The sequence below is a fragment of the Aythya fuligula genome, chromosome 13 (genome assembly GCF_009819795.1).
Source record: "Aythya fuligula isolate bAytFul2 chromosome 13, bAytFul2.pri, whole genome shotgun sequence".
NCBI classification, from domain to species: Eukaryota; Metazoa; Chordata; class Aves; order Anseriformes; family Anatidae; genus Aythya; species Aythya fuligula.
In genome coordinates this window covers 12,303,913-12,316,483 of record NC_045571.1, presented here as the reverse complement: position 1 = coordinate 12,316,483, position 12,571 = coordinate 12,303,913, and the positions used below count along the sequence as shown (strand labels likewise).

General features: G+C 45.2%; 1 protein-coding gene across 5 annotated transcripts in view; it reads right to left on the bottom strand.

Annotated features, from left to right (window-relative positions):
- PLS3 (plastin 3) overlaps positions 1-12,571 on the bottom strand; it is a 49,616-nt gene that overhangs the window by 14,721 nt on the left and 22,324 nt on the right. For all 5 annotated transcript variants that reach the window (XM_032196093.1, XM_032196088.1, XM_032196092.1 and 2 more), the window contains one exon: positions 6,264-6,350. In XM_032196093.1, the coding sequence (XP_032051984.1) occupies positions 6,264-6,330 (67 nt within the window). In that variant the 5' untranslated portion in view covers positions 6,331-6,350. The remainder of the gene's footprint in view (positions 1-6,263; positions 6,351-12,571) is intronic.

Here is a 12,571-nt window from a genome sequence, read left to right as displayed (position 1 = left end):
TCACTTTGACAGTCACTGCCAAGATACAGCAGCACTTCACACTCATTGAGATGTGATCACCTACTAGATCTGGAGAGAAAGAAAAAATAAGTGCAAGCCTGGAGCTTTACACATCAACAGATCCCATCCCCTTTGCAGATGTTATCACATTTGCAGATCATGCAGTACAAATCCAGCAGCCCCAGTCTTTCCTCAGGCAAGAATGGTTTTAATGCCACCATGGAAAGGCACAGGCTAGGTGCTGCCTTCTACAAGAGGACTAAGGTGAGCAAACATGGTTCCCAGCACAGCTGGTATCCAAGTTTTAGAAAAGGCATGTCCACACGAGGCCAGAGCATTTGAAGCAGCCTGTGCACCCAGATTTATGTCCCAACACATAAGTGTGACCCTCCAGCATGGCCAGAGAAAGGGACTGCAAATATGTTGTGCTCTTACCACCAGTTCAGAAGCAACGTTAAAATCTGTTTGCTGTAGGCAAGTGGCACAGACAGCCCAGGGAACTTGATTCAGTGCCCAAACCTCCATTTCTAATACTTATTAGGAAGCAGTCTCTCCTTAAGGCCACAGAATTAAACTGCATTCAGGCAGAAGATTCTGCTCCCCAAACACCCTTGCAGACCACAGCCTGCATGATTGAAGAGCTGCACCTGCCCCAGCAAGCTTTGGTTTTGTTCACATGGGAATCTCACAGTACAGCCACTTGGGTCAGTACCTATGCTTAAAGGGAGATACTTTCTAAAATAAGAGAAAGCAATTAGGATAGCTCAGAAGTCCAGTTAGCATATTTTGAAAGTCAATTTACTTTTAATAAGTGGCAGTAGTGGTTTTTAAGCACTAAAAACCAACAAGCAGCATGTCCTCACCATTGCTCCAACTCCCCTCATTTTCCAGGTCAATATGGGATTTTAAGATTGTTTTCATAAGTTAGCCAGAAAGTGAAATTCAAACACTTACTGACAAACATACAAAGTAACAGTCCCTGGATCTCAAACTAAAGAAGAACATTGAGTCCAGACAATTAATAAATGGATTTAACTACTTTATGAAGTGCCTGTGTTTACAATAATTCTGATGAAATAAAGTGCTTGGGTCCAACAATTAATGATGGCAACAGCCTGCTGTCTGGCTTTCGATTTTTAGATTTTTATTAAAAAAAAAATATAAGCTTGCAAAGGCACGCTTTATCTCAGTCCAGGCTGAGATGTCATCAGCAAACTATTTCCCTGTAGGTAAATCACAGCTTCTTCTGTTACAGTTTTCTTACTACTAAATTTAACTACACAATATGTGTCTTTTTTCCATCTCACATCCAGGGAAAAAAATAATAATCAGACAAGGAAAAGAAGGGACTTGCTAATCTCCAGGGCCTATGAACCTGAAACAGGTCTTTCATTTCACCTTCAGCATGCCTGAAGCCAACGCCTATTGCTTCAGCCTGTGCTTGGCTGAACTATCCACAGTCCTTTACCATGCTGCCAAATAAAGCAGGTAAATCCAGAAATACCCCTCCATCACTTCTTCTGATCAGTCCACCTCCTAAAAATGAAGTTTTACATCTATCCAAGTGTTAAAGAAGCAAACCACAGAGAAAAATAAGGTAAGATTTCAAAATACATATTGCATCCTTGATGGAATCATTAAAGTGATCTTGATTGGATTTGTTAACAGTTTTTGTCTTGAAGTGACTACCTTAAGCATTCAGAAGAGTTTCCGAACTAGGCTTGCCTATGCCTTGTCTGAGGCTATTGAGAAGTGAAAGAAAAAACATACGGGATTTCACAAGGCAAAAAGCCACTTGGGTGACAGCAAGGAACTGAGCTCCAGTCCTCATCTCTAACACACTGTGTAGAGATGTGCCTTGTAAAAGAATACCTAAATCTGTTTAGAGCACAGTTTTGTGTATGAAGCCCTGCAAGTCTTTTAAGGGTACAATCCAGTTCAACAAATTAATCCCTAACCTTGCATTTATATTGGTTTTCTTGCAAAACAGGAACTGTAACATAAAAACACTCTGGAATGCAACTGAGGAATTAGCCCAGCCCCTTGTCTGGCCCATCCACACAACTTGCTTTGCTGAGCTCAGCCTCTGCCTGAAAGCATTACCTCTGGCTGCAGGTCAGATATCAGAATTTTCCTGCAGTTTGGTCAGTATTTGCCCACGATGCTGTTGAGGTACATCAGCTCACCCCCACAAAGCAGCATCTTCCCATTCTTCAGGGTTTGCCAGGCTCAGAGTTTTCCCTCTGCTCACTGGGGAAAAACATTAGAAGCTCTGCAGCACAAAGCATCATTCAAAATGCATGTTTGCATGCAAGTGCATACAACACGGGACTACAGCACCAGGAAAGATGCTGCCCATTATGAGGGACTGTGCACTGGCTGCTCCCAGCACTTGCTTCAGGCTCGGACAGTCAGCACATGACACAAGTTTGAAGGACTCCTGGTGAGAAACACACTTGAACTCACTCAAAACCCTCAGGATCTCAGGATCTACATCCTTCCAACTGTTAACGACATCCCAAACACCCACCTAGAATAGCTACTCTTCTACAGTATCCTGAAAAAAAAAAAGTCACTGATTTATTTCATAGATTGAAAGGGCATCTATGCCCCAGACGTTTTGGAAGTGGGAATTAACGGTAAAACAGGTCTGTTGGCTCAATCGCAAGACCCCACACCGAGTTAGAGGTTTTTTCAGTAAAGATGCTCTCATTTCAAGTTTTAGCTCTTTGGCCACAGAAATGCAGATTTAAGCATTGAAGCCTGGCGGATATGCTAGCCCATGGTTTTGGCTTGGCAGCAAAGCCTAGTAACTAGTTATTCGCTGCGTGGTGGAACATCTGACACAGCAGTCAAATATACAAAGTAACACCATTAAAAAAAACAATGTCCTCTTCGCAACACCAGCAAGATCTGTAATTGTTTCCAGCATTGCTACAGGTCCACCATATGGTGCCTTGCTGGATGTCCTGCAACAGGGCCAGATTTCAGACAGGAGGTGGTCTAAAATCCTTCTCTAACAAAATCTAAAATGGTATTCAACAGCTGAAGAGGCTGTCAAAATAGAAGCTATCCCAAACAAAATCCCTTAGCATATGACCCAGAATTACTAATGGAAGAAAGTAAAATTGTTTTACCAGACAAGCTACAGCCTGGATTCATTATAATCTGCCTGATGGAAAGGAAACTACAGCACATCTGAAGTTTCCTATTTCCACTGAAAGATGCATGCATGCCAGCATACTAAACCTGCAAAAGGTCACTGCCGTGATATATGGCACCACCTTCTGCCCATATGCAGGTGGCGCAGCAAAGCCGCAATAAACAAAACCCCAAAGCTGCTCCAAGCTCTGGCTCAGCTTCCTCCAGACAAGTCCTTAAAATAGCTTAAATAACAGGATGCAAGAGGGGAAAGTAACCCACACATTTCCTTTTAAGGACATATGCTCTCAGCAGGACCACAGATCCCTATTTGCCTTAAGCTACCATTTCAGAGCATTGTTTTACTACCTTGCAGCATCGAACAAAGTGTTCAACTGGGCTGTGTTTTTAAGTACTTAGTGTTTCCAGAAAAAGATGCTTATCACTGCTATTAGGATCAAGGAGGAGGAAGACAAATAAACAGAGCAAGTTTTCAGATTTTTTTCTGCCACACCTCTTCTGTGAAGTGCCACTGTTTGGCCAAGTGCAGCGACCAGTTCTGTGGAATGAATTCAGAGGTTAGCTGAGATTGGGAGCAAACAGCTAACCCCACTAACACAGGTTGTTTAAAGCACAGATAGTTATTATGTCCCCTCTAATAATTACTTTTGTCAGATGTTAAAATGTTTCTTCCACCCCTGCTGTTTATCACTTGTCTCACTTTCAGCAGCAATACCTGGTTATTGGATGCTGGGTGTTGCTTGCACAAGCTGCAGCTGACTTTACTGCTAGCCTTAAACCGCAGTTTCTCATCTGTGGACTGGACTGCTTCTAGCAAGCAGCAGGTAGCCTACGGACTTGCCTTTTGCTGCCAGAACAGCATACCAGATGCATGAGAGAGAGGGGATACCTGCAAGAGGCACAGAGAGCAAGAGGTGACAGAGTACACATTAGCAGACCTTAGGGACACCCTCTGACACTAGAAAGCTGACTATCTACCCAGTCGAGCTGCACACAGAGCAACTGATCAGACGCACATCCTCAAAGCCCTGTGAATCTACACTAGCAACAGCTGTTGTGGTAGGAGCGTTCCTGGCCAGAGCCGCAACTTGCCCCATATGAGAATTAAAGCAGGTCTCCAGGAAGCCAGCGCAGCCATGTACTGGAGCTTGCACATCACCTGGTGAGCAGAAATCACTCCATTAAGTGTTTCTTCCTCCCTCCCCACATCTCTCTTAAGATATCAAAGAAACCAGCTAGCTGAGTTTTACTATAACCATGCCTCATTGCATTCAAAGTTTTCCAGGTAGCTGGATTCTGAAGTGGAAGAAAAATCTCACTTTAAACGGCAGCCTCAGTCCACTGTTTTTTCACATTCACTGGAGACACCATTAGAAGTTCCCAGAGGAAGCCAGTCATATCGTTAGCAGGCAATTATATAGCCCAGGGCAAAGATGGCTCCTTTAGGCAAGAATTAAAGGACCAAGAGCATTAAAAATGCTCTTGACAGGCACAGGCCCTCCCACAGCAGTGTCTGTGAACTGTGCCATGCCTAAAGCACACAAAACAGAAGGCAGATAAAAAAACTAGTAGATCTCATCACACTTGTGGGTACATACTAATGGCTAATTATCACATTTTTTAATACGTAAGTTTTGACATTTCTTTTATATTGGTAAACTGAACAGGGACAGCAGAACAAGCTGGTTTCTTGAAACAAATTACTATCTGACTTGAGTTTCCCACTGTTTTCAGTGCAACGGCAGACAGCCAACCTAACCTCAATAATTTCCCTACACACTAGTGACAAAAAGCCACTCCATCCAGCCAAATGAATCATTTAAAATTTATCCAAGGACAGAGCAGGCTGCCCACACCCATGTCTCAAAGTCTGCAATTAGAGGTTCATTACACAGCTAGAAGCAGGATGGTTACTCACCTGCCTCTGTGCCAGCTGACTTCCACCTGCTGGAAAAGTCTGGGACAAGAGCAAGATAGGAGAGGGAACTGCCTAAAACGCAACTTGTTTCATATCCTGACAGCAAATACTATTCTGTGAGAATTGATTACCTTTGAAAGCTACTTTTTCCCCTACACGTTGTTAATTTAGAGCAAGAGAAACTTCTGTTCAGATGCGAGGCAGCTACTGATTCAGAGCAATAACCAGTGCTCAAGCAGCATGGATGTGCAGCCAGGGAGATGAGCAGGGGCGGATCTGACCACTTGTGCAATGTGTTCTCATCCAGTGCCAGCCCCAGGCATGGTTCCCCAGCTGCAGGCACTGACCTCAGCCCACTGTCACCATCCTGCTGCCTCCCACCCCTCCCTGGCCTTTTTCTGATCCTCCTATAAGCCCTATCAGGAAACTAAACCAGCAGAAAAGTTTTCTCCATGATGTCACCTCTCTGCTCATTTAAGCTTCCTGAAGCAGCCTGCCAGGGGCTTGTGCAATGCCAATATAGGGGAGCAGGGAGGCAGGCGGAGGCAGCAGGTTGCAGCTTGGGCAACCGAGCATCACCAGCTGTGAGAGATGGGAGACCCAGGGAGAAACAGAGCCACCAGAGGGCACTGCACATGCACAGTGGCCACAAAGCATTTTATTATCACCACAAGTTGCTCCGTAATGCCCAGGTATGCAGCCACTAATTAGGCTTCACCTATAAGGTCGCCAACCGTGGTGCCTCAAATGCACCTGCACAAACCAGAAATCTTGAGCCTACATTTGCCCTCTGCACAGCTAAGCCCCAACTGCCAAAGCCAACACCCTCAGGACCAAGCATTGTGCAAGCCCTGAAGTGCTGCCTGGGCCAAAGGAACACAATGTCTCTTGAGATATTTCTTCCACCATCAGCAGCCAGAGAAGCCCACCTGGAGCACCAAGGCAATGCTATCCACCAGTGCTCACTGGCAGCCACACTGCCCACATCCTTTCCTACGTGCTCCTTGGCTAGAAGTGACATACCAGAAGTAACAAGACTGCTAAGGGACTCCTGGGCACGAAGACAACCATGAGACAAGGCGACTGCCTGTGTCCTGCTGGCACCGTTTTTCATGGGGCTCGGATAAGTCCTCTTCAAACATACAGCAGACAGGGACAAAGTGACCTTCTCACTGCGACTTACCAACTTTGGCAAAGGCCTCCTTGAGTTCTTCCAGCTCATCTTTGGAGATTTGCGTGGTGATGGCCATCTCATGAATTTAGTGAGCACCTGAAGAGAGAAAAAGGACGCTATGTGAAACCAAGCTGCATTCAAACACGCACAGTTTTGAACAGCAGTACAGTAACAATCGGTAACAAGGTCACCGTACCTCTCAAAGTCACATTTATCTTTCCACCGAGAAAAACAGATGTGAAACTTGGAAGATCGGAAATGTGCTCCTTACCAAGTCAGAAATCCCATTAGCTTTGTTAATATTTAGCTCTCTATATTTATTTTACAGGCTGTGTTATTCTGCACACATTAAGGTACCCACTACAGGTACATGCTGTAGTTTGGAAAAAGTTCGTATCTCCAGGGATTTTCCACAGCTTTGACAGAACAGGTATCTACAATTAAAATATTAATACAATAGATACTGAATGCTCTGCCTGCCCATCTGCCCACTGACAGCGTGCAACTACCTAAACCAAATAAAGATTCTGAACCGTAGCTGAAAAAGGTCTTTTTCCACAAAATAGTATACCTGATATTGTTTGCCAAGAGGAAATCTGCTTTTCTACAACAAAACTCTTTGAATAAACACCGATTTCCCAGAGTCAGTCTCCCAATGGTATGCAAGGAATGGGGGCTGTTTGCACAGCCACTGACCCCATGCACACTCCTCAGCCAGGCATGCCAGGAACACTGCGAGCAAGTGCCCTACAGCCAACAACAGCCCCACACCAGCCATAAGCATGCCGAAACGCTGCGTTGATCAGACCAGCACAGCTTCAAGGGTGTTTAAAGAAGCAAAGGATGAGGCATGTATTTCCTGCCCCCATGTATCCTAACCTTCCTTTCCAAGCTCTGATTAGGTGGCAGCCTGCTAGCCTAGAGAAGACGCATCACCAGAAAAATAGCGAAACACCAGGGACCTGCCCATGCCCCCTTCCTATGACTTTTGTGACAGCAGAGTCAGATGATGTTGGCACTTTGACTGATACAAACAGGAGAGAGCAGTGATTCATTGGACATGCAAACAGGACAAACCCTGTGCAGTGGTCTCCTACAAAACCATGGGCATTGCTAACAGTGACCACATTCCAGTACACCCATTAGCTACACACTAGCTAAGGGTCTTTAAAAATGAGGATCTGGGCAGGCTCATTGCAACCTCCAGTGAGATTTGCAACCCAAGATTTTTCAACTTTTTGTTAGCTACAAAGTGGGAAAATAAAAGGCTTCCTCCTCTGCCTATGGGAACAGAAGCAGCCTACACCTCTGTGAGCAAAGGATGAAGGCTGATTTCAGGTTTACAGACCTTCAGAAGACAGGATCCTGAACGGGCTGGCTCACTGCTTACACGACAACCCAGGCTTGGATTCATGAATACCTCTGCTCTGACTAGCAAGCCTCTTGTCTGAAGCTCACAGCTGCTCTACAGCACATGCTGGGTTAAATACACAAGTTTGCCTAGCTGTAAATATTCATTTTCTGTAATACTTCATTCAGTCTGGAAGGAGGGAAGTCATTAGAGATGAGAGCGATGGGCAGGCGTGGCACCCTGGGAAAACAGCACTGACAGGTGGCAGCAGAGAAAGGCAACAAGAAGTTGCATCACTGCAGAGCCATGTAGGAGAGCACATCAGACCCCAGCTCCGAGCATCTGCAGAGTTGCCAGCAGGTAGGACAAGATATTTAACAGTCAGCAAGAGCCACTGACAGCCAGACAACTGACTTCAGCCTTGGGTTCATACTACAAGAACAGGACAGAAGGAGGAATTGCTGCAAAGCTTGTTCAGGTTCACAGAGTAAAACAACACCATGGTAAATTTTTACAGCTGCTCCTCTTACTGCATGCCCAATCCACCCGATCGGGACCTTATCTGTTACCGAGCCAGTTCCTCTGTAGCACCCAACCAGCCTGGTCCTTGGGGCCTCCAAAACCAAAACCTGTTTTTTTTTTTTTTTTTTTCCAGGGGATAAAGCAGTTGCTTGGCAACAAAGTCAGCTCTGAGCAAGTTCAGTGCACGGTACCAAAGGTGGATTTCACAACTGGCAGAAACACTCTGGTATCGAGATTGAAAGCAGTTTCGGCTACACATGGCATCACCTGACAGGCAGGAGAGGCTGAACTATAATACTAAAGATTCAGCCAAGCCACCCTCACTCATTCTTTTTTCCTAATCCTCGTTTGCTCCAATTCATTTTCAAACCATTAGGGTTTGAAAAATGAATTTCCAAAAACATCACTACCTATCCATTTCATTGGAATTTAACTTGCTGCTGTCTATCTCTACCATCCTTAACAACCAAAACCACTGTAAGCTGAGAGTTTTTTATTAAAGCTGCATTGTCTGACTATCAGAGAATTATCACACTCAGGATACGCCCTACTGTTGTTTGTGTGGGTTTTCACTGGAAAAAAAAAATCCAGTCTCTATGTTTTTCATCTTAGCAAGTCTATGAAAGATTTACCTCTGTTTTTATATCACTTTCTTCTTTCTGTTTCTCAAGTTGAGAGGAGAAAGAGAGAACTTGAACCAAGAGAGAAAAAAAGCAGACACCTGACCTCATTATAGCTGTCTGAGAAGGGGAAAGTGTTATGATACAACAAAACAGTATTTGAAAAGGTTAGTGAGATGGAGACAGTTATAAGTAGACAGGGACAGTTAAGCTCCTAGAAGGATTTTATGGAGGTTTGTGGGTTTTCCATTTTGGTTGGTCCCCCCCTGCTTTCTCCCAGTGAAGAGGATTACACCTACATTTGGCACACTGGGTTGGAGAGCTCTTCAGATTTATTTTATTTTATTTTTTGTGTGTGTTGCTTAGTTGGTTTTTTGTTTGATTTTTTTTTTTTTTTAGTAGCTGAGTCAAGGGCATTCAGAATTGTGTTTTTCATTCAGACACATTTTTAAACAATTGGCTTTGTCTTCACGGACATAAAAGCCCTTTTATAACACTACACTAGTGATCACACATCAGCTGTCTCTCTCAAAGTCCTGGTGGAGACCCAGTACCGCGTCCCTCATGCCTCACCACGTCCCATCGACTTCTGCTGGGAGAAGAGCCTCTGTAGGGCACGCAATGATGGCCAGAGACAAACTCTGCTTAAAGACCCATTTTAGAGGAAGGAAGAGAGAAAGAGCAACAAGAGATGACAGAACCTAGTGATCCCACGCTCATTACACACCCTGGTGACAGAAGGCCCATTCAATGTGCAATTGACCCATTCAGGTCAATGTGCACGGAAACAGAGCGTATAAGGAAGTAATTCCTGTTCAACATCCCTTCACTCCTGCCTGCATCCCTCCATCAGGAAAGAAGAGCAAGGGGGGCTCCCTGCTGCTGGGATGCATTAAAGCAGCTTCACAGAAGCACACGGCCAGCAGGCATGCAGCCCATTTATGCGCTTTGAAGACCTCACTTTTTGCTGGAGATGAGAGCTGCTTTAAGTACATCTCAGGTTTTCTAATATCAACTCCCTTCCCAGATAGGAGCCGTATCAAGTTTCTGTGTAAACAAGCTTTGTAGCTTCTAAACACACCACAGTCAGGGTCAGTTTATTTGCTCTCCAGACAGAACTGCAATACTGGCAGGTCAAATAAAGTTGCCCCAGCCCCTGTGTTTTCACAGCTGTAAGCCACCTGGAGATGAGCTGTGAGGATGCTCCATCAGAGGCATGCCTCTACTCTGGCACTCTACACTTGCAGTGCAGACGTCAGACACAAGTTCCAGGAGCTCACCAGTACTTCTGGGTGGATTAACAGCTCAGACAGCAACTTAAGACACCCTGTCCACGCAAAAGGTCCCCAGACAGTCCCAGGAGGGAAGCACTGGAAACTACAGCCTGTGCAGAGGATTGGTGGGAAGGAAAATAATTATAAAAAAAAAAAAAAAAACACACAACACAAAACAGTAGTTTGCACATCCTAAAATGTGAAGGATTAATTCAATTTTAAAAAGAGACAGCAACCAAATATTTCCCGACAGCAAGTCAAACACTTCCAACAGAAACAGAGCTGGAATTTGCTTCTGATCCAAATGAAAGAATTTGCTTTTTTAGCAGCTCTGCACTAGTTTGAAAACTGAGCCACTCTGTCTTTCCCTGCCCCACCCCATTCTAATATCTTTACAACTGACTGATTATCAGTTTATTTACTCAAACAGGCAAACGCAGAGACACATTAAAGTGTCAACAAAAAGATATTAATATGTCCTTTTTCCATCCAATTTCAGGAAAAAAAGGAAGAAAGGAGATAGGACTTGTCTTGGAACAGTGACTCATCCAATGTATATTCCTCTTTTCAGAGGAACCTGTGGTTTTGCTGTCACTTCGTGACAAAGGCTCCAGACATGAGAAGGCAAGTCAGTCAGCATTAGCAAATTAAAAATACTTCAAAACTTGCATGCCTTTGACCACTAATCCAACAAATATCAGGATTGCTTTAGGAATAACGTACCAGACAGCCAGGCAGGCACTGGGTACACCCTGCAGCCCTCTGCAAGTGCCAGACCCTCTGGGCTTGCAGCACATGCAGCAGCCTCACTAGTTTGGAAGGAATCCTGGTGATTCAGCTGATATAGGATCTGGCCCCCAGGCTTCCTGTTGCTCACCATCGTCTTCCTCCCTGCTCTGCAGGCAGGGCTGCAGCAGCAGAGGATGGTGTGGCCATCCATATTCCTATGCTTCCCAGTTCCCCCGGCTCATTTTGCAAGAAGTTTCAGCCAAAATACCCATCCTCAGCTTTATTTTATTGTGAACACAGCTCTCTTCATTCATGCATAGCACCAAGCAACTTACCTTAACAGACCGAGAAGCAACCCCATGGAGATTCAATTTTATAACTTAATTTATCTAAGCTCATCCAGTTGTTCTAATTGATTACCTCCCACCCCTCAGTTCTGCACCTTGCTCAGGACACTGCCTTCACATGCAGCACACCAAGTCCTTTCGATTTGTCTGTCCTGGTTCTGTGCCCCACCAGCTGTCGTGCAGACACTCCCTGCATTGCAGAAGTACAAGAGACCACAGGCAGCAATTGCCACTGCATGGGACACCCTAAGGCTCTCTTCTTCCCTCCTCTGCACAAAGCTTACCTCCAGGTGCTGTTTAGTACATCTCAACAGCAGCAAGTGTCCCTTTAGCAGGTCTGCTTTTATTCTTTCAAATTCCCCTAACAGGCATGCTGGGAGAGACATGCTTCCCACTAAGTTTATTTTCATCTGGGAGCGGATGAAGAGACTTTGCTCCCATTGTTACACAACTCCCTGCCACTGTAGGGAAAAATCTGTCAAATCCATCAGGAGCAGAGATGCACTCTGGAGTTCAGCACCACCCTTGGCTTAACAGCAGCTCTCTCTGGATTTGGAGACATGTTTATGGGGCACCCACCTCCAGATACACACTTTCCTCCAACAGGTCCAGGTTAAAAAACAAACTTCTCCAAGCTAGATCTAGCAAGAATAATGCCAGAGAATTTTCTGCACAGTGCCTGGGCAGATGCCCAGTGCGGACCCATGTTGCACAGAAGCCAGGTCACTCCAGCTGTAAGGGAACAACTGGAGCAAGCTGGTTTTCCTGAACCTGGACAGCCTGATCCTTCAGTTTTTGCAAACTGGTCCAAGTCTTTTCTCTCCCTGCCGGATAGAACAAGATTCACTAGTTTCGATTCCCTTAAATCCTTTTAAAAATGACTGTTGAGCCCACCAGCCAATTCACATGTCTCAGAGTCTCCAGCACTACAAAGCAGACTTTCTAGAGTGCAGCCAAGCCCAGACAGGGTCGGCACCATTCGCACCCTGATCCAGAACAAGCTGCAGCTGGTACCCACAGGTAACCCAGATTCAGCATGATAAATTTCTACTTACAGCATCAAAATAGGAATTAGCCCCTCGCTAAAAGCCCAGGGAGCAGGAAAGCCACATCTTTCAGGACAGCATCTGAAATACTGAAAGCTGGGGAAACAACACAGAAATTTGCATGGATTTGAGTACACAAATTTCTGTGTATCAGACACAGACCAGCAGAAAGACAGCAAGAACCTGGTGATGCTCAACCACACGGCACCCAGACCTACACTCCTCCCTATAGGCTCCTGACATGAAAGACCAAGTGGGTCAGAAGGATGGTCAATGCAGGGGTCGTGCTCATTTTCAAGGAGGACAGCAGCTGCCTCCCAGACCTCACCAACTTGCCTTTGCTCACCCCCACCACACCACAGGCTCCCAGCTACAGCACGCCAGCTGCCTCGCTGCCTCAAGTCCATTACAGTTATCTACAGAGCATT